General features: G+C 35.7%; 3 protein-coding genes across 3 annotated transcripts in view; 2 read left to right on the forward strand and 1 right to left on the reverse strand.

Moving 5' to 3' along the window:
* Window positions 1–18,775, reverse strand: part of LOC113512759 (SID1 transmembrane family member 1-like) — a 31,655-nt gene extending 12,880 nt beyond the window's left edge. Inside the window, exons 1-6 of the mRNA XM_052893045.1 lie at window positions 18,520–18,775; window positions 17,627–17,696; window positions 16,634–16,730; window positions 15,095–15,217; window positions 10,750–11,141; window positions 9,579–9,662 (exon numbers count right to left, since the gene is read on the reverse strand). Of these exons, the coding sequence (XP_052749005.1) occupies window positions 9,579–9,662; window positions 10,750–11,141; window positions 15,095–15,217; window positions 16,634–16,730; window positions 17,627–17,696; window positions 18,520–18,629 (876 nt within the window). The 5' untranslated portion in view covers window positions 18,630–18,775. The remainder of the gene's footprint in view (window positions 1–9,578; window positions 9,663–10,749; window positions 11,142–15,094; window positions 15,218–16,633; window positions 16,731–17,626; window positions 17,697–18,519) is intronic.
* Window positions 11,246–12,688, forward strand: LOC128200248 (uncharacterized). Its single transcript, XM_052893050.1, has 2 exons — window positions 11,246–11,529; window positions 11,829–12,688. Exons 1-2 carry the CDS (start codon window positions 11,508–11,510, stop codon window positions 12,422–12,424), a joined length of 618 nt encoding a protein of 205 aa, XP_052749010.1. The 5' UTR covers window positions 11,246–11,507; the 3' UTR covers window positions 12,425–12,688.
* Window positions 18,776–21,185: 2,410 nt separating the features above from the next.
* Window positions 21,186–26,771, forward strand: LOC128200276 (uncharacterized). Its single transcript, XM_052893196.1, has one exon. It carries the CDS (start codon window positions 21,186–21,188, stop codon window positions 26,769–26,771), a length of 5,586 nt encoding a protein of 1,861 aa, XP_052749156.1.
* The last annotated feature ends 528 nt before the right edge of the window (window positions 26,772–27,299 follow it).

The following is a 27,299-nucleotide window of genomic DNA, read 5'->3' on the forward strand; positions in this document are numbered from 1 at the left end:
CAGTTTGATTATTTTAAGTCAGTTTGATTATTTTAAATCAGTTTGATTAAGTTAATTTAGTTTGATTAAGTTAAATCAATTTGATTATGTTAATTTAGTTTGATTAAGTTAAACTAGTTTGATTAAATTAAATCAGTTTGATTAAGTTAAATCAGTTTGATTAAGTTATATCAATTTTTTTAAGTTAAATCAGTTTGATTAAGTTAATTTAGTTTGATTAACTTACGTTTTATTAAGTTAAATCAGTTTTTTTAAGTTAAATCAGATTGATTGAGTTAAATCAGTTTGATTAACTGAGTTTGATTAATTTAAATCAGTTTGATTAAATTGAATCAGTTTGATTAAGTTAAATCAGTTTGATTATTTTAAATCAGTTTGTTTAATTTAAATCAGTTTGATTATTTTAAGTCAGTTTGATTATTTTAAATCAGTTTGATTAAGTTAAATCAGTTTGATTATTTTAAATCAGTTTGATTAAGTTAAATCAGTTTGATTATTTTAAATCAGTTTGATTAATTTAAATCAGTTTGATTATTTTAAATCAGTTTGATTAAGTTAAATCAGTTTGATTATTTTAAATCAGTTTGATTAAGTTAAATCAGTTTGATTATTTTAAATCAGTTTGATTATTTTAAATCAGTTTGATTAATTTAAATCAGTTTGATTAAATTAAATCAGTTTGATTAAGTTAAATCAGTTTTATTAATTAAAGTCAGTTTGATTATTTTAAGTCAGTTTGATTATTTTAAATCAGTTTGATTAAGTTAATTTAGTTTGATTAAGTTAAATCAATTTGATTATGTTAATTTAGTTTGATTAAGTTAAACTAGTTTGATTAAATTAAATCAGTTTGATTAAGTTAAATCAGTTTGATTAAGTTATATCAATTTTTTTAAGTTAAATCAGTTTGATTAAGTTAATTTAGTTTGATTAACTTACGTTTTATTAAGTTAAATCAGTTTGATTAAGTTAAATCAGTTTGATTAAGTTATATCAGTTTGATTAAGTTAAATCAGTTTTTTTAAGTTAAATCAGATTGATTGAGTTAAATCAGTTTGATTAACTGAGTTTGATTAATTTAAATCAGTTTGATTAAATTGAATCAGTTTGATTAAGTTAAATCAGTTTGATTATTTTAAATCAGTTTGTTTAATTTAAATCAGTTTGATTATTTTAAGTCAGTTTGATTATTTTAAATCAGTTTGATTAAGTTAAATCAGTTTGATTATTTAAGTCAGTTTGATTATTTTAAATCAGTTTGATTAAGTTAAATCAGTTTGATTATTTTAAATCAGTTTGTTTAATTTAAATCAGTTTGATTATTTTAAGTCAGTTTGATTATTTTAAATCAGTTTGATTAAGTTAAATCAGTTTGATTATTTTAAATCAGTTTGATTAAGTTAAATCAGTTTGATTATTTTAAATCAGTTTGATTAATTTAAATCAGTTTGATTATTTTAAATCAGTTTGATTAAGTTAAATCAGTTTGATTATTTTAAATCAGTTTGATTAAGTTAAATCAGTTTGATTATTTTAAATCAGTTTGATTATTTTAAATCAGTTTGATTAAGTTAAATCAGTTTGATTATTTTAAATCAGTTTGATTAATTTAAATCAGTTTGATTAAATTAAATCAGTTTGATTAAGTTAAATCAGTTTTATTAATTAAAGTCAGTTTGATTATTTTAAGTCAGTTTGATTATTTTAAATCAGTTTGATTAAGTTAATTTAGTTTGATTAAGTTAAATCAATTTGATTATGTTAATTTAGTTTGATTAAGTTAAACTAGTTTGATTAAATTAAATCAGTTTGATTAAGTTAAATCAGTTTGATTAAGTTATATCAATTTTTTTAAGTTAAATCAGTTTGATTAAGTTAATTTAGTTTGATTAACTTACGTTTTATTAAGTTAAATCAGTTTGATTAAGTTAAATCAGTTTGATTAAGTTAAATCAGTTTGATTAAGTTATATCAATTTTTTTAAGTTAAATCAGTTTGATTAAGTTAATTTAGTTTGATTAACTTACGTTTTATTAAGTTAAATCAGTTTGATTAAGTTAAATCAGTTTGATTAAGTTATATCAGTTTGATTAAGTTAAATCAGTTTTTTTAAGTTAAATCAGATTGATTGAGTTAAATCAGTTTGATTATTTTAAATCAGTTTGATTAAGTTAAATCAGTTTGATTATTTTAAATCAGTTTGATTATTTTAAATCAGTTTGATTAATTTAAATCAGTTTGATTAATTTAAATCAGTTTGATTAATTTAAATCAGTTTGATTATTTTAAATCAGTTTGATTAAGTTAAATCAGTTTGATTATTTTAAATCAGTTTGATTATGTTAATTTAGTTTGATTAGTTTGGTTATTTTAAATCAGTTTGATTAATTTAAATCAGTTTGATTATTTTAAATCAGTTTGATTAAGTTAAATCAGTTTGATTATTTTAAATCAGTTTGATTATGTTAATTTAGTTTGATTAGTTTGGTTATTTTAAATCAGTTTGATTAATTTAAATCAGTTTGATTAAATTAAATCAGTTTGATTAAGTTAAATCAGTTTTATTAATTAAAGTCAGTTTGATTATTTTAAGTCAGTTTGATTATTTTAAATCAGTTTGATTAAGTTAATTTAGTTTGATTAACTTAAGTTTGATTAAGTTAACTTAGTTTGCTTAAGTTAATTTAGTTTGATTAAGTTAACTTAGTTTGACTAAGTTAAATCAGTTTGATTAAGTTATATCAGTTTGATTAAGTTAAATCAGTTTGATTAAGTTAAATCAGTTTGATTATTTTAAAGCAGTTTTATTATGTTGTATCAATTTTTTTAAGTTAAATCAGTTTGATTAAGTTAATTTAGTTTTACAAACTTAAGTTTGATTAAGTTAAATCAGTTTGATTAATTTAAATCAGTTTGATTATTTTAGTTCAGTTTGTTTAAGTTAATTTAGTTTGTTTAAGTTAAATCAGTTTGATTAAATTAAATCAGTTTGATTAAGTTAAATCTGTTTGATTAAGTTAAATCAGTTTGATCAAGTTAAATCAGTTTGATTAAGTTAATTTAGTTTATTTTAAATCAGTTTAATTTAAATCAGTTTGATTATTATAGATCAGTTTGATTAAGTTAAATCAGTTTGTTTTAGTTAAATTAGTTTGATTAAGTTAAATTAGTTTGATTAAGTTAAATTAGTTTGTTTAAGTTAATTTAGTTTGGTTAAGTTAAATTAGTTTAAGTTAAATCAGTTTGATTAAGTTAATTTAGTTTGATTAAGTTAAATTAGTTTCATTAAGTTAATTTGGTTTAATTACTTTTTTTCTTCGACTAGCAACACCAACGACAGTTGTCATTTTCAGCTGGCCATAATAAATAAATAATTTTTAATAGTCTATCACACGAATATTATATTTTCGACATCGTTATTAGTGATATAATAGTGCAATAAGTGTCGATTGTTGTTTGTGTACAATTTGGTAGTGTATTATTTGCAAGAATCGACATTAAAATAGTGCACCGGCCATCTGTCAAACTTCTTTCGTTGGTAAACAACTAATTTTAAAACTATTTTATAACTATTTGTTGGACTTATTCAAAGAATTTCATAATATATACAAGTTTTATAGAAAATATTCACATCAAGTTAAATTGATATTAATAATTGTGAAGTTCAGTTGTTGCGTACGTCGAAGGAAAAAATATACCCACAAAATATATTGTAAGTAATTTTATGTTTTATATTAATGTAATTTGAAGGAAAGGAGCACAATCTAATTCCATTTACTTAATCTTGTAAAATATAGGTCGTATAAATATACCTAACAAAAATTATTCTAAATTTTAACACATAAAATAAGTAAGGTTCAGTTGCTGTTCTCGTTGTGATACTTTTTTTAGAAATAACTCACTTCACTCTCCCTAGTAACTATTCATATATTCAATAATGTCACTATCTACCCGTTCCACAACTGCACGGCAGACAGAGATGAAGCTTAAAGTGGCCCTACAAGAACTTCAGGCATCCAAAGATCTCAGTGACAAGTTGATCAGGGAGAGAGAAGAGAGTGAAGATGAAATTTTAAAAATTATAAATAAAAATACCCAATTAAAATCAGAATTGTCAGAACTTCATAATAGCCATCAGGAAGTTATTGAGCAGCGGGATCAGCTTCAAGAACTAATAAGTAGCTTTCATCAATGTAGTGACACTCATGAGCAAGCCTTGAGGCGTATCACTGAATTGGAACTTGAGTTAAAGCAGGCATATTCTAAAATCAATGATCTAGACACAAGATTGGAATCTCGACAAAGTAATGAGATTAGTAATTTATATGAGGAACTTATTAGTGTTGACTGTGTGCCTCCTTCTACTACAGTTCCATGCACCCATCCTGTTGTAATTGACCTTACTAGTGATACATCACCTAAATTAGGCAACTATAACAGTAATATTTGTATGTTGAGTAATAATAAATTTAAAAAATATTTAAAACTAAAAAAGTTTATAATTAAGAATCGGAATATATTAAATAAGCGTTGCAAAAAGGGACAATTATTGAAAAAAACCACTTTGAATAATTTAAAATTGCATGATTACATTAATAAGTGTAATAATAAGTTAGTGGAAAGCCAAAAGTTATATGACATTGATACAGACTACCTAACTTCAAAAATCAATAGTTTAGAATCTTCGCTTCATGATTTAAATACAAAGTATATTATCTCTCAGAAACAAATCCAGGAGCATATTTTAGCAATGGATGATCTGATTGATGTCAGTAAATACAATGCTGACCGTTTTGAGTCGTTGACTAAGCATTGTACATGTAATCACACAAATATATCAAATAATAATTCAGTTGTAACTGTGCTGGAAAATGAAGTTCAGGGTGTTTGTGCCAGTGACTGTAACCCTAAGAGTAGCACAATGGTGTTCTCTGACAGAATAGGCTGTAACTTTGGGTCTATATTGAAGTATCATCTTAAGGGTGATTTATTAAACTACTGCATGCCAGAAGCATCATTTACACAAATAATAAATAAAATTAAGTCTACGAAAATGAACAATATGACCACAATTGTGTTATTTTTTGGTAATAGTATTCAATTAAATAGGCAGGATGTAATTAGAGGAATTGAATATTTATTACAATTAAATGTGTATAAGATTGTATTGTGCGCTTTTCCTTACACAAATAGACATCTTCATAAAAAAATTAACAGTAAGGTACATTACCTGAATAACTTATTACATACATTGACATGTCGTCATAGTGACATTTTGACATTTTTTGATACTAATAGTTTTATTAGTGATTTTTATTTGACAAAAGATACAATGTATCTTTCTAAATCATCTAAAAATAAAATAGCCACTTTAGTGGCTTATAATATTGACTACATGAACAGTTTACATGGTAAACTTAAACATAAAAATGCTGACATAACAGATAATTCTATTAATATTTGTGACATAAGTACTATGACTGCAGATTTAAACTGCTCACAAAGACAAAGGGAAAGCAATCAGAATTAATAATTGTTCATCAGAACATACAAAGTTTTCCCGGCAGCGAGTTAATTATACAATTATTTTTAGAAAAGTATAATATTGATATTGTCTGTTTCACAGAACATTGGCTTAAAGAAAGCAATATGATGTTCAATTTAAATAATTATAACGTTGTCAGCTGCTTCAATAGAAAGTCAGTTAACAGAGGCGGGTCTATGATAATTGCAAGAAATAATATTAAAGTAAAGGAACGTGCTGACATTGTTAGACTTTCTATTGAGTGTTGTATAGAATTATCTTGTATAGAACTAGAAAATTATATCCTTATATGTGTGTACAGGCCTCCTAATAGTGATTACAATGTTTTTGAAGGGGTGATGGAGGATATTTTAAAAAAAGTATTTAATAGTATTAAAAAAATTATTGTATGTGGAGATTTTAACGTTGATATTCTTTGTAACACACCCACATGTACAAAAATTATTAGTTTATTTCAGTCATTTGATTTATGTCATGTCTTTCATGAACCCACTCGTGTAACTGCCACGTCTGCTACTTGTCTTGACAATGTTTTTTGTAACTGCGAGTATACAGAAAAATTCATAATAAATAAACTTCCTTCAGATCACTGTGGTCAAGTTGTTAAGTTTAGCAGTCAAATCAATAAAGTCAACAATAATAAAAAATCAAAAAGACAAATAAACGTTTACAATATTAATAAATACAAAAGCGCGATTAAAAATAAATTGGATTTGCTGTTACAATCTAGTAATAATCCTGATTATCTTTACACCAAGCTAATTAATATTTTATCCGGAGAATATGAACAATTTTTCAAGAAAAAAGAAGTTCATGTTAAATCTAAATTCACGGAATGGGCAACAGTAGGAATACTTAAAAGTAGAAATATTTTGTTTGATTTATACGATCAAAAAAAATATCGATTTGATGACAAATTCACCACTTATGTAAAAAATTATTCTAAAATTTTTAAAAAAGTTTGTATTATGGCTAAGTCTAATTATTTTAATAAACAAATTAAGCAGTCTTCTGACAAAATTAAAACCATCTGGAGCATTATAAATAAAGAAACTGGAAGATCTAAAATAGCCTGTAATCAATTTACATTAAATTATGATAATAAATTAATAACAACAACAAAAGATGTAGTTAATATTTTTGAAGATTTTTTTGCTAATATTCCGATTGATATTACATCTTCTCTGGACTCATCTCAATCTCGAGCAAAAAAATTACTAGAGACTAATATCGGTTGTTGTTCTTTAAGATTTAAATTTTCACATGTTAGCCCCTTTCATATCATAAAAATATTCAAACAGCTAAATTTAAAAAATACGGAAGACCTTTGGGGCATGTCTGTAAAAGTAGTTAGTTCTTTCATAGATATTGTTGCTCCATATCTAGCCACTATTTTTAATAAATGTATTGATAATGGCGTTTTTCCACATTTAATGAAATTTAGCAAATTAATCCCACTATTTAAATCAGGAGATAAATTTGAGCCAGGGAACTATAGACCTATATCTATTTTGCCAGTTCTAAGTAAGGTGTTTGAAAAGATAATGTTAAATCAAATGTTACATCACTTCAGGGTTAACGGACTGCTTCACAGTCAGCAATATGGTTTCACCGCCGGCAAGTCTACCACTGACGCAGGTGTTGCGCTAATGACACATATTTTCGAATCTTGGGAGAGGTCACAGGATGCACTCGGAGTTTTTTGTGACCTATCAAAGGCATTTGATTGTGTGGATCATAAAACGCTTTTGTACAAGCTCGAACATTATGGTATAAGAGATAATGATCTAAAATTAATGAGAACTTATTTAGAGGATAGGGTTCAAACTGTAGATATTGACGGTGTAAAATCTAAGGGAGCTAATATTAAGATGGGCGTTCCACAAGGGTCAATCTTAGGCCCCTTTCTCTTTTTAATCTACATAAATGACCTTCCCTTTATGGTAGAGAAAATTGCAGATATAGTGCTGTTTGCGGATGATACTTCGTTAGTGTTTAAAATTGGACGTCAAAGTAATCAATTAGACGATGTAAATTGTGCTATGTCTGCAATATTAAATTGGTTTACATGTAATAACCTATTATTAAATTCCAGCAAAACAAAGTGTATAAAATTTACACTTCCTAATGTAAGACTAATAAATACACAGTTATTGCTTAATGACGAAATAGTAAATTTTGTTAATGATACAGTTTTTTTAGGTATAACAGTGGACTCGAAATTACAATGGGGGCCCCATATTTCAAAATTGGCCAGTAGACTCAGTTCTGCTGCATATGCAATTAGAAGAATTAGGCAATTAACAGACGTGGCGACGGCTAAACTTGTATATTTTAGTTATTTCCATAGCATAATGTCTTATGGCATACTGCTGTGGGGTAAAGCAGCCGATATAAATACTATATTTGTTTTACAAAAGAGAGCCATACGTTCTATTTATGGTATGGGTTCAAGAGAGTCATTACGTCAGTGCTTTAAAGACTCAAATATCCTCACAGTTACTTCACAATACATTTATGAAAATATTATGTATACACGGAAGAACTTAGCGAGTTTTAAAAAACTCAAAGACTGTACAAGTAGAAACTTACGCAATATAAATAAGCTTATTTTACCTAAATGCCGTCTGCACAAAATCAGTAATTCATTCTATGGTAATTGCATAAGATTTTATAATAAACTGCCGGAATCTGCATTAAATCTGACAGAGAGGCAATTCAAATCTTATATTAAACAATTTTTATGTAAGAAAGCCTATTACAGGATAGACGAATTCATAGATGACAACATATCAAGTAAATAATTAGTTTATTAGCATACAACGTTATAATTTTATTTTCTCATTGCTTTCTTGATTTAATTGATTAATTTTAGAAATATGAAAGCGTAGCGGTTTTTTGTATTAATTGCCGCATGCATTCTTATGTAAAATGTGAATACTATAACTATCAGATGGCAATTGTGAGTAGCTTTGACGTGGTCTAGTGTTTTGAGTAGTCATGCTCACTAAAATGTCCAGACTTGTGGCGGCGTGGTGGGCCGGGTCATTGGGCTCCCTAAAATATGGTCGAGCGCAGTGATGGCTGGCTCATCCGTCATACTCGTGAACGGGTGCTGCTTGTAGGGACTGGTCTGCTCTAATCACTATGACTGATTTCCTCTTATTAATTGTTTAACCAGTTGGTTATGTATTCAATTTTTTTTTTTCTTTTTGAGTATTTAATTGAATTAGTGCTAATTGGTGGTTTGTATTCACACAATTAAACTTAAAAATGTAAAATAATAATAAAATTATTTAAAAGAGCATCACGCAAGTTTCTTGCTCGTTCTTCTTGTGATGAGACAGCTTTCCGAACGAGCGGTAAATTAAAAAAAATGTAATGACTTTTCAAAAGTGCTTCAATGTAAGTTTATTTGAATAAATGATTTCTATTCTATTCTATTCTATTAATCTATAACTCACAGTTCTTTAACGGCTTAACCAATCCCTATGAAATTTGGTTTATACGTTAGTATGTATAATATATTTTTTTTTAATAGCTGATAATGGAATGGTAACCCCGCACGCACTAACGGTATACGTTGACAGGGCACCAGTGAGAGATGATAGGTGAGAATGAAAAGGCGGGTCACAATCCCCATCTAAAAAAAAGCTTGAATGTGACACAAAAAACCCCATTAAAAAAATGATCCGCCTTTTATAGAATTCATTTGTTACAAAAAATGTGATAAATGAAGAACCGCTCGACGGATTTTGTGCAAACTTCATTTAAACCATCTACTAAATAGTCCGAACAAAGCCTAAACATTTGGTTTGAATAGGTGAGCCCGTTCTTGAGTTATAAAATTACAACGAAAAGTGGCATTGATTTATATATATATATATATATATATGGGATAAAGATGGATATATGTAGGTAACTGTTAATCCTGGCCAGTGAATATACCCCGGTCACGTGAACAAAGTCGCCGGTAAAAGCTAGTGAGCTCATAAAGGAAGGGATGAACAGTGACAGACGTAGAGCAGCTTACCGTTAGCGTGATGCCACCGCGGCGGGTCATCGTCAAATAATACCCGTCGTACAGTATATCCCTCTCGTTGTCAAACACTGGACACTGGAAATAATTAAAAGAAACGTTAATTTATTTATTTATTTGTTCATATAGTTTGTTGTTATTTATAATACACTTAGTGTAAATCAGTGGTTTTCAAAGTGTGAGTCGCGACCTTCGGTGGGACCCAAGCACGTGCAAGGGGGTCGCGCAAGATCGCGAAGCTTTAAAAAATAACAATTTCGCAATGTAATCGATGTCTGTTTGAGATATTACACTTCACGGATACTTTACCCAAATAGGGTTGACGTCAGGCAGGCGGCCGGTCGCTATAAGCCAAATCTTTTTGCAATATGGATAAACAGCATATTACGCCGACCCCAAATAATAAAAATAAAGATTGCTCTCAGCAATAAGACCGCCTTACTGTACTTATACAATTGTATCGTTATGTTTGTAAATTGTTTTGTTTATTTCCTATATTGTATAATGCAAATAAACTATACTCATTCATTCATTCATAATAATTGGGATAAGGGTAGGAAAATTTCACGGATACTTTACTATGAAAATAAATAAATTTTACGTATTTGATATTTGTGATGTAATAAAATATATACAGGTTAGGAAGATTTTTTTATTGGTGATAATGGAATGGTAACCCCACCCGCGCTATCAGTATATACCTCACCTATCATTCTTCACAGGGCACCAGTGAAGAATGATAGGTGAGGATGAAGCAAGACAGTTAGCCCACCGTGACGAATTCAACAAGAATTGTTCACGATAGTTTCCAGGGGGAACCACGTGGAGGTCGACCTAATAGGGCATATTGCTAGCAATGGGGTTGTCAAACTCCATTGCCAACAATCCCTTTCCCCCCGGTTAGGAAGGTTAGGAACCACGGAGGGTAGGAGATCGCAAAATATTTATACATACTTTACTGGGTACAGAAGAATAACACCTGAGTCCTTAGGAATGGCAACGCATGGGGGGTATCATGGACGAAACAGTAAACTCTGTTATGTCCATGTACCGCTCGTGTCTATAGGAGACGGTTACCACTTTCCATCAGATGGACCGTCAGATTGTTTGCAATTCTAAGTTGTATAAAAAAAAAACTCAAAATAACACACATAGGTATACATACCGAAAAATTTTGTATAGAAACAACAGCACAAATATCATCATCAGATTCTATCAGTACTATCACACTTTTCGGTCGCGACATCCAGCCTGAGACGCTTCTGAAGTTGCTCTGTACGAAGTACGTGTCCAGCCTCCTCTGTTCTGACGCATCCAACTCTTTGTTACACGCATACTTCCTTCTGGCGGTTTGTGTGGGCAGATCTATCATATTGTTCGGCCCCTGATTGAACGGGTAGAAATAATACTTCGGCTGACTTGGAGTACTGGTGAAGTTCGTCACTGAATTCAGTTTAATGTAGAAATCCTGCACCGTCTCCACGTAGATGGTCACTTTTATGTCGTCGGGCGAGGATGACGTTAGATGGACTATTGGCGTGTTGAGAGAAGAGATGTCTGGAAGAGATTCGGTCGGTTAGGTGCATGTTAATTTGGATCTTGTACAGTGCTTGTCGAAAATATTGGTACAAGGTTACTTGTCGATTATGGCGAGGCATTAACCTCCTGAGGTCAGAAGTCCTAATACTAGAACAAAATCACATTGTTGTAAACGCCCAATTTTTAAAATAGCAATTTGGAGTCAACGCCCACTGTACTAATACTAGAACAAAATATTTTCCGTCATATGCCGCGTTTGAATTACGTGCCACGTTGTGTATTCAATGTCGTTTAGTTTGTAAATATATTTGGTATTGTGGCAGTGCACTGCTTTCAATGGACAGGGAATTTTTTTTCGTTCTTCTGTCATTCTAAGTCGAAGCGATGGCAAGTACAACGATAAAAGGTTTGTTTAACTAATTTATATCTTTTAAATCTTTGTGTTATATTTACGACATTTTGTTTTTTATCGGGACAAAGGGATGCAGTTTATATAAACACTATTATTTTATCGTAATTTTGTCAATATCAATATGCTTTTTTAGTGATTATTTTTTTGTACTAATACTAGCACTATAAGCGTTTATATGGTTTTTTAGTGATTTTATTTCATGTTAATACTAGTACGGCGGTCATTTATACCTTTTATTATTTTCCTTCTAGTTAGTCTACGCCATTGTGCTGACACAGTTTTCCCTTTCACAGATAGTCAAATATTAGAGATACTACATCAATCAGATTTCGAAGACGACGAGGGAGATCCTTTTACAGGAGAGGATACTGGCAATGAGTTCGTTCCAGATAGGAATGATGCAAGTGAAACCAGTACTAGCTCAGAATCAGAGTCTAAGAGCCCACCACCAATTCTGAAAAGTAGTCGAGGACGAGATCGATCGCGCATGCGAGCCCGTAGTCATGCACATTACAGCAGAAGATGTGAGCGCACTCCGCAATTTACTAGTGCTCGCGGTGGCAGCAGTTCAGATAATCAGTTTACATGGGCTGTAAAGAATTTCACAAAAAACATTCCTATGCTTTCTGAGCCATCGTACTCGATACAAGACAGAACAAATTTTTCAAAATTAGACTATTTTACTCAATACTTTGATGATGAGCTAATAGATATGATCGTAGATAAAACGAATCAAACAGCCGTTTATAAAACAGGAAAGAGTCTGCTAATAACAAATGGCGAGTTAAAAGTTTTCATAGGCTTGTTCTTGATTATGGCATGTATTGAATACCCAGTAATAAGGATGTACTTATTGGGCATTGAATTATTTGTTATATCAGGTGTTTAAATTTCCATTTTCTATGGGACTTCAGGTTATATGTAGCATCCCAATGTGATAAATATAGAACAAAATATTATGGAGTCTTTTTTTTTCTGTCGGGCAAGCCTAAATCAATATTAAAGTATCCCTAAAATATTACACCTTTAACTGTTGTGGTTACCAAGATATGAACAATTTTTGGTCTGGGCGTTTAGGACTTAATTAATTTGTTCTAATATTAGGACACTGGGTCTTCCTTGGATGTACCCACTTTGAAACCGGGCCGCAGGAGGTTAAGTATGTCAATTGTCAATACATTTATAAACTAATCTAAAAATGCCCTAAACAGGCCTCTAAATAACCCTATAATAAATATTGTACCAAACCATACAAAATAAAAAAAAAAAACAATTATTATTGTCTATATTCTACTTATTTGGGACTTATGGAATTTTATGAAATTACCTAAATTTAACTGCCCCCACTAAACATGTACATGGACATGAACATGAATAAAAAATTAACATAAGTTTTAAAAATAAAATAGATAAATAGATAAAAATTTATTTGCATCTATAGCACACAAATATCGAGTTACAGTTAAAATACAGTCCAAACTAATCATTATAAATAAATATTGGAATCTTAGATTGTATAGATAGAGCATCGAGCCGCAAAAACGGGTCAACTTTTTGTCAGCTAATTAACAAATTAGCTGACTCGTTTCTTTTATCAGTGTTCTATATACTTGCGCATAAAATGTATTTCGACGTATTATTTAATAAATAAAATGGGTGTTTACGCATTAAAAAGATGCAGAAATTATAAGACAAAATAATTATAGACGTTACAAATTAATCACTCATCAACTATTACGCAAAATTGTATGAAAAAGTTGATCCGTTTTTCTCGAAGCATTTCTATGGAGACACTCTATCTATATAATCTAAGATTGAAACATAAAAAACAAAAAAAAAACAAATATAACCTACACCTGCACGTGTGTGCCTCAGCAATGACAATTATTATAAAAAAAAAAATATATATTTAAATTTAGAATGCGTCTGTTACTTCACACTATCTTACCCCTTTATATGGAACCGTGTATACAATGTTTTCGACAGACACCACTACAAATAAATGTGTATTATATATATATAATAAATATTCTATTTACGTATCAATGGGCCACAGTAGACAGTAATCCATTCACCACTCACTACGAAAGCGTGAACAGAAAGAAATAAAAAATTTAATAGGGATATATTTACATTGGCAACTCTATTGTGTACCTCTGACCTCAGCGAGTCTAGTTTTTTTTTTTTTGATGGGTGAAAATGGTATGGTAACCCCGCCTGCGCTAACGGAATACGCTGGCGGAGCACCAGTGAAGGGTGATAGATGAGAATGAAAACAGACCAGTTAGCACATCATGATGAATTCATCAGGAATTAACCATGATAGTTTCCAGGGAGAACCGCGAGGAGGTCGACCTGATTGGATATATTGCTAGCAATGGGATTCTCAGTCTCCATTAGTAACAATCCCCTTAGGTTAGCTTCTAGTCCTCTAGTAAGGGGACTAGAAGCCTCTTTGATAGCTATATGTCTAATAGGCTTCGTTTGGTTGATCTCCATACAATCCGCATTGGAGGGGGGAAAGGGATTGTTAGCAATGGAGTTTGACAGCCCCATTGCTAGCAATATGCCCTATTAGGTCGACCTCCACATGGTTCCCCCTGGAAACCATCGTGAATAATTCTTGTTGAATTCGTCACGATGGGCTAACTGACCTGCTTCATCCTCACCTATCATCCTTCACTGGTACCCCGCTGATATATACCAATAGCGTGGGTGGGGTTACCATTCCATTATCACCCATTAAAAAAATCCGCATTGGAACCCCTTCCAATTGGCGGTCGCCAACCCGCCTGCCAAGCATGAAAACTACTAGCAAAATCTTCCCTATGGGGGAGGCCTATGTCCAACAGTGGACAGTTAACGGCCGATATGGTGATTAAATTGATACAAGTATTTTGAAATCACGAAGTGGCCCAAATTTACTATACTCCCAAACATAATCTATTTATTGATAAAAGTTTTATATACACATTATAATTCAATGTGAGAACAACCAAATTGGCTTACATGTATTTTTATCGAGAAAGCTCGACTAGTTTCGAGAGCATTCTGGACCCTTAGTCATGAGCGACCGTGACATGCAAACAACCCTGATGACTTTTAGTTACTTAGATAGTTCTTACATTAAAGTATAATGGATTTAATTAGTTCAGTCGCTAAATTCTTTTGTTTCAGTCACTCGGTCAACTTCTGACATCTTAACTTCCTGCTGTGTTCACTTAAAAATGACTGATGATGATGCCCGTCGGGCATTAGATCTCCAAATTTAAAACGTGAATAAAACATATTATATTATATAGACATTTTTTTTTAACTTAAATTTCAACTTAAAAATTCTACTATCCATTTCATTAAACCTCTGTCTAATCTGTGATACTTGATAATTTTTATAAACAGCGCCATCTAGCGATAATTGTTGCTACCTTTTAGTTACATAACGCTTAATGTATTTATAAATATAAGACTTATTATGACACGATAAAGAGAGAAGAGGAACAAAAAAATTCTAAATAAAAACAAAATTCAACAAATAAAAAAAATAAAAGCAATTATTAACCACAGGTGTCCTCATCTTCGGCGAAGAGATTATTATGGGGGCACAGCGTCCGGGATATGTTGGTGAACTGTTCCAGCCCGCCCAGGGTCTGAACGAGCATCGGTAGCTGCCAGGAGAACACGCCTGAAAAAGATAGATAGATATATAATTTAATTGCATTACTTACAGTACATAAATAACAACAGATAAAAGATCACATAAACAAAAAGTAATACATGAAAGAAGTAACATAATTTTCCTTTCGTGTGTGTGCCATAGCAACACAAAATAATCACAATTCAGTCTATTGCTTTTCCCTCAAAAGAGGGAAAAGCAATAGACTGAATTGTGATAAAATCGTTGATATTATGTTGTGGCCTAAATATATATATATATATATATATATATATATATATATATATATATATATATATATATATATATATATATATATATATATATATTTGTTTATTACTGTTTCCTCCAAAAGATTACAATAGTAAACTTATTATAGTTACAAACAATTACAAGAAATGATCATAGGGAGAAAACAATGGGCGGCCATATCGCTAAGAGCGATCTCTACCAGGCAAAACATATATATATAATATACGAATAACAATATAATAAAGAATGCATGGGCATCACATTGTATACATATGTTTATATGTCCATGTTTATAGGTGACGGTTATTACTTCCCATCGGGTGGGCCATTAGCATGTTTGCTAAGCATATAACGAGTGTAATTATAGTGTTTAAATTTCATTATATGATAATGAATGTACCAAAAGACACACACTCATTATCATTATAATAAAATTAAACATACGAGTACCAGCTTCACACAAAAACAACTGCATTAAAATGAATTTTTCTCAGTTGTATTATTGTATTGTATTACTAAACATCTTACAATCTGGTATATGTATGGTATAATTACCTTTGCACTCCAGCCTAGTAGCTCGTTGAGGATATTAATAACTCATTAACTTATCAATTACTTAATGTAAACATAATAAACATATCATAAACACTATAGGATGAACACAGACGATTTCGCTTACCTAAGTGTTAAGGACACTGAGTCAGTAAAACAAGCATGTCGTTGTAGCTGCGACAGTGGATTGAATGTTAGCATTTCAATGTCGCAAATACGACGACAACGGAGTGCTAAGGGTTAACCCTTAAGTATATTAATACACTATTTAGAAGTGTACTATTTGTTTTTTCTACTTCTAAAATCCATGCATATGGATAGACAAAAATTTATAATATATATATATAGATTTATAATACTAACATTTGTTAGTGTCATAAGCCCAGATATATATAAACATACAACGCTTTTTATCTGTTCAAAATGTGACCTATATTGGACAGACAGAGCTGATCTAGCCTATCAGGGGCACCAGCCCCTGGCAAGCTTTGAAACGGCAAAAAATATCGCCAAGGATGCCAAGAGAGCCACCAATGCTAGACTGAGCTACCAATTGGATACATTCTAATGGTGGTACATTTCCATTACCCTTGAGGTAAAAGGAAAAAAGAAAAACTTTACCTTTCTGTTGCCTTGCCGTTACAAACAGTGGATATGTCCTGTTTGCAAAGTCACTGGCAACTGTCACTCTAGCTGGTGTATCATATGATTCAAGATCCTGCAACAAATTTTAAACATTGTGAAGAGAAATAGAGAGCCAGCTTAATTCTGACAATTATTTATGGCTCTATATGACTTAATGGTAGAGGGATGGGTAGCAGCATCCCTCTTAAAACATCACTAAAAGCCTATCTGTGCTTACCAAAAATGGCAACTACCAGCAAAGTTAACATTAAGATAGTTTTACAGTTAGTATTAAGACAGTTAATAGCTAACATGATGATGATTGTGATATTGTGATCACTATTTTGGTATTTGTTTCATATAAATAGTCTTTCTAAGAGTTAAAGTTGAAGAAAATGATTAAAGAAAAAGAAGATTGACTGTACACCAACCATACAAGGGTGCTGAGATCCAAGATAGAGTATGAGCACTTCAATAAAAGGTATACAGCTAGAGCAGAATCAGATAGTTTTGCCACACGTCAGGCTTTTTTATAATTTCACTTGACCTTTTCTAAAGCTTTATTTGACATTTTTTATAACTTCATACCTTTTCTATAGCTATATTTAACGTTAGTGTATGGGCCTGGCTTTGCATAATATTTAAATAAAATCCAACCCATGGTAGTCCTTAATAATATATCTCTCTATAGATAAGATATTTTTTAAATTAGTTAAGTAATTCTTTAACTTTATCCATTATAAACACTTAATCTAATCTTTCTACTTTATAATATTAGTTTAAATTGAAAACTATCAAATTAATTATAAATAGTTTTATCATTTCATTCGAAGTCCTTTGTTTCAGTCGCCTGTAAACATTGCATGATAAAGAAATAACAGATGAATAGTGAAGTCCTTTGAATACTCCTGAGAACGAAAGCCATAAATATACTCTATTTTGGGTAATATGTTTCATGACTAGCTACAAAAATTCTCAAAATAAACTTACCCCTCCAAACTCCATGATATATTCTGTATTTTTATTCACATACACTGTGTATGGTACATTGTATTTATAGCTGAAACAAATAATTATACATTATAATAAAAATTACATTGTATAAGAAAAAAAAAAGAATACAGTTCAAAGCATTTATTGCATGAATATGGGCACATGTATTAGATGAATGAAAAATAGAAAAATGGAAATAAATATGTACAAATCCATTTTTCCACATTCTACCGTATGGCATGTATAATATATTATAAAATGTATATCTAATTGTTAAGAATAATAATATTAATAAAATGTAAAGTCTATACATAGAGTTTTATTTATGACATTTAACTTGAAATATTTCATAATAGAAAGCAACCATCACAGCTTTTTTTTTCACTGAATTAAAATTAAATATTATAAATGAGAGATAACAAGTAAGGATGAGATGAAGTTAATAAAGAATAATAAAGAATTAGCCAAAAATTAACCATAATAATTTGAACAGAAGTAATCACATGGAGGTCTTCACTGGGTATATTAATAGTAATGGGGCGTCTAGTCCCCATTACTAATAACTTAATTCTTTCGCTAATATCCTTCTCTAATAGAATAATGTAGAAGTGTTGTCAATGGGTTGTTATGGTGGTGGAATCAAGGTGAGGAAAAATCAACACATACTCTTATCATGATGTTGTGGTAAAAGTGTATCTACTCTAAATAGTTCAATGACCTATGAGTGACGCGAGAAAGGTAATTAATATTATCAGTTAAATAATAATAATTTAATAGTAAGTAAATAGAACTATAATATTAAAATGATTTCAATATTAAGATACAATGTAATAAGTTATATATAATATTTAAACGAGAAAGATTTAAGGCAACAAATAAACATAACTTACGTATTATTATAGTGAAATATTATTCCATCTGTGTTTACATTGTTCTCACTAAACACAAAAATGGGAAGGTTTATCAATATACAATACAGTAAAAATGTTAAAATAGCCATTGTAGTATTTTTATCACGTTAGTTAACGAAAACCCACATTATTTTGTTAAAATTAAGAAAGTTACACAACAATTTAAAATTCTTTTTTTATTTATATATGTATTTTCAAGAAGACAACAATTGCAATCTAAGATTTGTAGACGACATAATTGTCATAACTGACTGACACTGACAGCTGGCAGACAATTTGACATAGATTGGGACATTACATTTTTGCAACGTCAATGATTGAGGTTCAAAGAACTTCTTAAGTGATAAGCGTAAATGGTTAATAGGAATATTTATAACTTAGATTATGTACTGCAAAGCAACTCCAACTTCTTATACAAACACGCTTTCGTTCTTTTGTATAGATTTACCTGGCTGTTATAATATCCTAAATGCGTGATTATGTCATATAATAATTAAAAAAAATGATTCAGAGACATAGATGAAACTAAAGATATTTTTAGTAGTTAGTAGTATACCTAGTTCAAATCTATAAAAATATTAAAAACAATAACTAAAAAATAAAATATTCGAAATCTTTACTAATCTGAATTTTTTTATATTAGTTGATACAAAACGATATAGACCATAGGGAAATATTGGTTTAATTCAACTAAAAATAACGATACATTGGTATTATTACAGACAATAGTAGTTAGAAAAGGAATGTCACAATCTTAAGTCAATAATAGAAAAACAAACCAGTATTTGTAAAGAGTTTCGTATACTACATTCACCCATCCTTTTTTAAAAAACCTAAGTTATTATAATTCATAATCCCCTAAATAAGCGGGTGGTCTTCTTTCACGAATAAGCCGCTGAGACGAATCGACCACCATTGAAGGCCCAGTGCCATCAGCATTCAAATTGTCGGTTTCAGTCGTGGTGTTGTAGCTCTCGGTATCTGTATCGGTTCGAGATCGATCGGAGTTTTCAATTTCGTCAGTGTTAGCTATATCTCCAACTAATCTATTAATTGGGGCAAGATGTCTATTAGATACAGTATCCTCTCGTCCATCAGCAAAACGTACTAAAGAATAATTTGGGTTGAATTCTAGCAATTCGACTTCTTCTACTAGAGGATCATATTTACTTTTTCTTACGTTTTTCTTCAAAAGTATTGGCCAGGAATCATTAACCACGAAGGTAAAGAAATTCCATTACCAGATCGTCTGGGAAAACATAACAACTTATCATGTGGAGTTGCATTCGTAGCAGTACATAACAAAGAGCGTATGGAATGTAATGCTAGAGGTAGTACCTGTTCCCAATATCGTATGTCAAGGTTCTTGGATCTTAAAGATAATTGGATGGTTCTCCACAGTGTCCCATTCAATCGCTCAACTTGACCATTTCCTTCCGGATTGTAAGGTGTAGTTCTACTACAAGCAATATTATTTCTTAGTAGGAAATCTTTAAATTCTTGTGACATAAATCCAGCACCACGATCTGAATGAATATATAGAGGCGTTCCAAAAGTAAAGAAGAGGTCCTTTAAACACGTTATGACAGTTCCTGATGATACGTCTTTACACGGGTAAGCAAATGGAAAACGAGAAAATTCATCAACAATAGTTAATATATATTTATTTTCAGTATTCGAAGGTAACGGCCCTTTAAAGTCTAAACTGAGTCTTTCAAATGGAGAAGTAGCTTTGATAAGTCGTCCTTTGCTATTTGCAAATCTAGGTTTTATCTCGGCACAAATAGGACAACTCGCAGTCATGTCTTTAATCTCTACAAGAGAATAGGGCAAATTTTTAGAACGCACCCAATGAGCCATTCTTGTGATTCCTGGATGGCATAGAGTATTGTGCAGTTGATATAATTTTTTACGTGTGTAGTGAAGGTACTTTTGTAATAAAAGTTCGGAAGGTAGTATTAAAAACCTGGAGTATCAACTGAGGTTGTTTAATTGAGTGCTCCCGTATTTCCTGGACATTACAGTGGCGACGAGGCTTTCAGTTGATAATTGATCGACTTTTGAACTCACAGTAACTGTTGATGACAGCGGCAGCATAGCAAACTATTGTTATTAATAATTGATTATTGTATTATATGATGTTTGTATTAATAAGTGATTAAAATAAAGTAAATATTATAGAATAAGTAGGCAGGCTGTTGGGAACTTTGTAATAAATTGGTAAATACGCTAGGGTAAGCTTCGTATTATATAGCAAATAAAGGAATAATTGCGAAGCCACTTTTCGTACAGGTATTGCTAATAATTGGACATACGAAAGCGGCTGTCGCGTCGGTATTACCGAAAGTTCGATCGGAACCCCCGAGCGTAAAATTATTGGTCCAAAAGGAGCGCCAATGATTGGTCGGCCAATCAGAGGGCCTACATTTTTTGTGCGGGTTTGCTATATAAGCCGGGCGATTCCCTAGCGATGGCACATTCGACGGACACTCGTCCAGCAGCCAACAGCCTCGCCAGCAACGGGTAGCCAACCAAGAAAAGAAAATAAATCAGCGGTATAAGAAAAAGACCTGGTTTTACTACAGTCCCCAACATTGGGTGGTCCTTCGAGCCGGATTGAAGATTGAAGATAGAAAAAAGAAAAAATGGTGGTCACGAGGAGTCAAGCTGGCCTGGACGAAGAACGCATCGTGTTCAACCAACGCCCCCGCTCCCCTTCGGCAATCGAGCAAGCAAACGCTTCAAAGCCGAATCGACCCGCTGAAAGTCAACCCAGCCCGAACGTGGTTGACGAGTATACGGGTCGGCAAGAAATGAACGAGGGCAACAAGAACACCGTCAGCGGGGAAGATAACCACGTGGCCGCGGCGAGCGTACGCATCACACAAGTCGTACGTTCGACGCGCTCTCGCAAGTCGAATGTCAGCGCCATCGCACGAATGCAGTACGAGGCGAAACAGAAAACCGTCGCCCTTCAACGGAAGCAATTGCAAATGGAAGCGGAATTAATACAAATGAAGTTAGCCGCAGACATAGCAGCGTTGGAGGAAAGCAGCCAGGACGAAGAAGATGAACCAGCTGAACGAGTGGAGGATCGCGTCAACGCCTGGATGCAGGATAGCATGATAGCCTTACGGGGGGAGACATCCAGGGTTAAGGCGCAACCACCGGTTCAAGAGAACGTCCACGCCAGAAGAACGGAGCCATTAGAGAAGGTGACACGCGTTGAAGAGGACCATACGCCCCGACTGAAGGAACGATCGTTCACTCCGGGCGGCAGCCGAGACATCGAACGACTAGCGGACACACTCGAACAGATGATGAAGAGGCGCCCACCGCCGAGACAGGCTACCGATCTACCCCTGTTTTCGGGTGCGCCCTCCGAGTGGCTACAATTCGAGGCCGCCATGAAGGAGACAACGGAGGCGTACCACTTCACACCAATGGAGAATCTGGCACGGCTGAGAAATTGTCTACGAGGGGAAGCCAGGGAAGCGGTAGCGCCCCTGCTTAGCGCCTCCACCCATCCAGAACAAGTGATGAACACATTAAAGCAATGTTTTGGACGGCCGGAGGTGATAGCAGACCAAATGATGGAAGAGCTAAAGCATCTACCGAAGCTTGGCGGATCACCGACGGAGCTCAACACGTTCGCTGTGAAGATGCAGAACGCCGTCGTCGTGTTAAAGAAGTTGAGAATGGGTTATCTCCATAACCCGTTAATGCTTAGGGAGGTGTTGGAGAAACTCAGCCTACATCAAAGGGCCCGGTGGTACGATTATGCAGAGTCAGAAGCAGAAGCATCGGACCAACCGGAGATCGTGCTGCTGTCAGAGTTTCTGATTAAGGAAGCCAACCGAGCACTGAAATTTGGCTTCACCACTGCTCTGGCCGGGAAAAAGGAAGCATCACGGCCGCCCTTGAAGTTTATCGAGATGAAAAAGAAGAAGCCGGTCTACACGATATGCAGCGAGGATAAAGAAGAGGAGGCTGGCCCATCCAACGCGTCGGAGGACGCGAACAATTGCCCGGCGTGTGGAAAGAGACATTCACTTCCCAAATGCTACAAGTTCGCCAAACTGAAGAACGAAGAACGCTGGAACGTCGTAAGAAAAGCCAACCTCTGCTTCAAATGTATATCCGGCAAGCACAGAAGATTTAACTGTCGAGCGAAGCGCTGCGGCGTGGATGGGTGTAAATTATCCCACCACCAGCTGCTTCACAATAAAGAAGTCCATAAAGCCGAAAAGGAAACGGTGTCTACACTCACAGCCACCGATGAAGATACGGACGAGGTCGTCGCTCCCGAGGAAGAGGACATTATGGCTGTCGCTGCAACCGCTAACGAACGTGAAATCAAATTGAAGATCTGCCCGGTGACAGTAAGCGGGCCGAAAGGGAAGCTGCGAATCTTCGCGCTATTCGACGAAGGATCTACAGTGACCTTGCTGGACGAAAAGGCGGCACTGAAGATAGGCGCTAAGGGACCCATGAAAACCCTAAATATGCGCGGCATCAACACCGAACGATGCGAGACAAAGAGCCAGCAGATCACATTGAAGATTAGTGGCCAGGACAGCAGGGAACACGATATCACCGTACGAACAGTCCCTGGTCTGAAGCTAACGGGCCAGAGTGTATCGGAGGAGCTGCTGCAGTTGGGGCACCTTAAGGACCTCAAACGAGAAGAGTTGTGCTACGCGGGAGCAAAACCGCAACTGCTCATCGGTAGCGACAACTGGCAGCTGATAGTTTCAAGGGAGCTGCGCATAGGCAAGAAGGACCAACCGGCCGCCTCTAAAACACAACTTGGCTGGGTAATCCATGGCAGCCTCCCTAGAAGAATCCTCAAGATGGATGCGGAAGAAGTTCTTCACGTCGTGACAACGGAATCACTAGATACGATGGTGAAAGCTCACTTCGAGATTGACGCCATCGGTATATCGCAGAAGGTGAACGTCAATGAAGAGGCACGACGGGCGATAAACATATTTGACAGCACTGTTCGCCAACGTGAAGACGGGCATTTTGAAGTGGGGCTACCGTGGCGCAACGATAACACCAAGTTGCCGCCAAGCTACAACATTGCTCTACGGCGACTCAAGAATCTAGAGACGAGATTGGCCAAGTCGGCTGATGAAAGGCGGCAATACGACACGCAGGTGGTCAATCTCCTGAAGAAGGGGTACGCCGAGAAGTGCGATGGAACAGAAGCCGGCAGTCCAGTGGCTTGGTACCTACCGCATTTCCCTGTACGCAACATCAACAAGCCAGGGAAAATTAGGATGGTATTCGACGCGGCAGCCAAGTCACACGGCAAGTGCCTAAACGACTTCCTTCTGGAGGGACCTGACCTACTCCGATCGTTGCCAGCCACTTTATTTAGATTCCGGGAAGAAGCAGTGGCGGTAAAGGCTGACATCGAGGAGATGTTCTTGAGGGTCAAGATCAGAAAAGAAGATCAGCCAGCACAGATGTTTCTATGGAGGACCGACCAACGAGCACCGCCCACGGCGTATAAAATGACTTCAATGATATTCGGGGCGGCTAGTTCTCCATTTCTGGCGCATAGCGTTCGAAACAGAAACGCTCAAAATTTCGCAAGTTCTCATCCCGAAGCCCATGTTGCCATAACCGAGGCACACTACATGGATGACTACGTGGACAGTTACAAGGACGAGCGAGAAGCGGAAAAGGTGATGCACCAAGTGGACTACGTGCATCGCCAAGCTGGATTCCGGTTGCGAAGCTGGGAGAGCAATCGCAGAAAAGTGTTACGAGACATACCCAGCGAGCTGCATGCACACGGCGCGACACAGGCCATAACTAAAAACGACAGTTATGAGAAGACGCTAGGCCTGTTATGGGACTCGGCGAAAGACGTACTTAAATTTAGTACGTCGTTAAATCGAGTAAACAAGGAGGTCAAAGACGGGAAACGACCACCAACAAAGAGGGAAGCCCTAAGCGCGGTAATGAGTATATATGACCCGCTGGGGCTGTTAAGTTGCTACACCATCACTGCCAAGAGTGAACTACAGAACCTGTGGCGACAAAAGTTGGGCTGGGACGAAAGAATACCCACGGCGTCCGCTGAAGTATTCGCTGAGTGGCTAAGAAGTCTGGAACACATTAGCCATATCGAGCTGCAGCGAAGCTACAACGGGGGGAGCCCAGTACGGAATCGCCAACTGCATGTGTTCTGCGACGCAAGCGAAGATGCCTACGCAGCGGCCGCTTATTGGCGGCTAGAACAAAAGGATGGGAACGTGCAAGTGATATTGGCAGCGGCGAAGGCCAAGGTGGCGCCGCTCAAGACACAAACCATCCCGCGAATGGAACTCCAGGCGGCACTGATAGGGGCAAGACTGGCGCATCACGTACGTGACGAGCATCGCTGGGACACAGATGGGATCACGTACTGGACCGACGCGCGCGTGGTGCTGCATTGGGTGAGGAACGGGAGCAAGCGATACACTCCCTATGTGGCACACCGGCTGGGGGAGATCGCCGAGCTGAGCGCCCCGCATCAATGGAGATGGGTACCAACCAAACAGAACGTAGCCGACTTAGCAACGAGACCCGGCTACTTGCCACAAGACGCCGACGACGTGTGGTTCACTGGGCCAGCGTTCCTAAGACAGTCGGAAGACAAATGGCCACAGAATATGCCGGAGCAGCCAAATGAAGAAAGCGAACAGGTTGTATTGCACGCAGACAACACACGTTCGCTTTGCTTACCGGAACTGGAGCGTTTCTCGAGTTACGAACGTCTCATCAGAACGACGGCCCGCGTGCTACTCTTCATACAAAATTGTAAGGGCCCGAGGGGAGATTTGGCTGTTAAGCATCTGGAACGAGCGGAAAACTTGTGGATAAGGCAGGCACAGGAGGAAGACTTTCCAGCAGAATTGGAAACCATTCGAAAAGGCAAGCCGATATCAAAATCTAGTCGGCTATATCGCCTCGACCCTGTTTACGAAAATGGAATGCTGCGTGTCCACGGGCGAATTGGCGCGGCCGACGTGTCGACCGCTGTGAAACAGCCAATTATTTTAGACGGGCGTCATCCATTTACCAGGTTAGTGGTGGCGCAAGAACACAAAGCGTCGGGCCACTTAAACCAAGAAAGAACGGTAAACGACTTACGGCAGAAATATTGGATCCTGAGATTACGGCCCACGGTGCGGTCGGTGATAAGAAACTGTGCCTACTGCAAATTGAGAAGAGCCGCGCCAAGGAAAACTACGACTGGCGATCTGCCACGTGAAAGATTGGGCGCCTTCCAGAGGCCATTTTCAAATTGTGGCCTCGACTACTTCGGCCCAATGGCAGTCACCATCGGACGGCGACACGAAAAAAGATGGGGCGCACTGTTCACATGTTTGACCACACGAGCCCTACATATAGAGTTGGTGGCATCATTATCCACCGACTCGGCCATAATGGCAATAAGGAGAATGGCTGCTCGCAGGGGATGGCCCGCGGTTATGTATAGTGACAACGGGACAAACTTCCGAGGCGCAGATGCGGAGCTACGAGCCGCGTACCAAGAGTGGCAACCAGAGCTGCAAGACTTGGGACTACAGCATCGCATGAGGTGGAAATATATACCACCTGGGACACCGAGCCAGGGAGGAGCATGGGAGCGAATGGTGAGAACCGTGAAATCTGCTTTGGCGGCTACACTGAACCAGAAGGCGCCAAAAGAAGAGGTTCTCCAAACACTTATAACGGAGGCAGAGTACTCGATAAACGCGAGACCTCTGACTCATGTTTCCGTCAACCACGACGATCCGGAAGCACTGACACCGAACCATTTCCTAATTGGTTCGTCGACGGGTATGCCTCACATCGGACCGTGCAAACCAGCGGACAAGCGGACGTGGCGGGCCGCGCAAGCTCTAGCTGATGAGTTCTGGCGGCGGTGGGTACGAGAATACCTGCCCACGTTAGTGCCACGACAAAACGCCGCTCAGATGGAACGACAAATCACCGAAGGAGATCTGGTGGTGGTGGTTGACCCTACACTCCCACGCAACATATGGCCGCGAGGAATAATTACGAAAGCCTACCAAGGACCGGACGGACGAGTACGCAGCGCTGACGTCCGTACGCCGGGAGGAGTACTTCGACGACCGACATCGAAGTTGGCGGTCCTGAAGGAGAACGTCGAGCCCGCTGTCCACCAAGGAGGCTGCGTCGAGACTGCGCCGGGGGGAGACTGTTGATGACAGCGGCAGCATAGCAAACTATTGTTATTAATAATTGATTATTGTATTATATGATGTTTGTATTAATAAGTGATTAAAATAAAGTAAATATTATAGAATAAGTAGGCAGGCTGTTGGGAACTTTGTAATAAATTGGTAAATACGCTAGGGTAAGCTTCGTATTATATAGCAAATAAAGGAATAATTGCGAAGCCACTTTTCGTACAGGTATTGCTAATAATTGGACATACGAAAGCGGCTGTCGCGTCGGTATTACCGAAAGTTCGATCGGAACCCCCGAGCGTAAAATTATTGGTCCAAAAGGAGCGCCAATGATTGGTCGGCCAATCAGAGGGCCTACATTTTTTGTGCGGGTTTGCTATATATAAGCCGGGCGATTCCCTAGCGATGGCACATTCGACGGACACTCGTCCAGCAGCCAACAGCCTCGCCAGCAACGGGTAGCCAACCAAGAAAAGAAAATAAATCAGCGGTATAAGAAAAAGACCTGGTTTTACTACAGTCCCCAACAGTAACATAGTATAA

Source organism: Galleria mellonella, unplaced genomic scaffold (assembly GCF_026898425.1).
Source record: "Galleria mellonella isolate WM207_F2 unplaced genomic scaffold, CSIRO_AGI_GalMel_v1 utg172, whole genome shotgun sequence".
Lineage (NCBI taxonomy): Eukaryota > Metazoa > Arthropoda > Insecta > Lepidoptera > Pyralidae > Galleria > Galleria mellonella.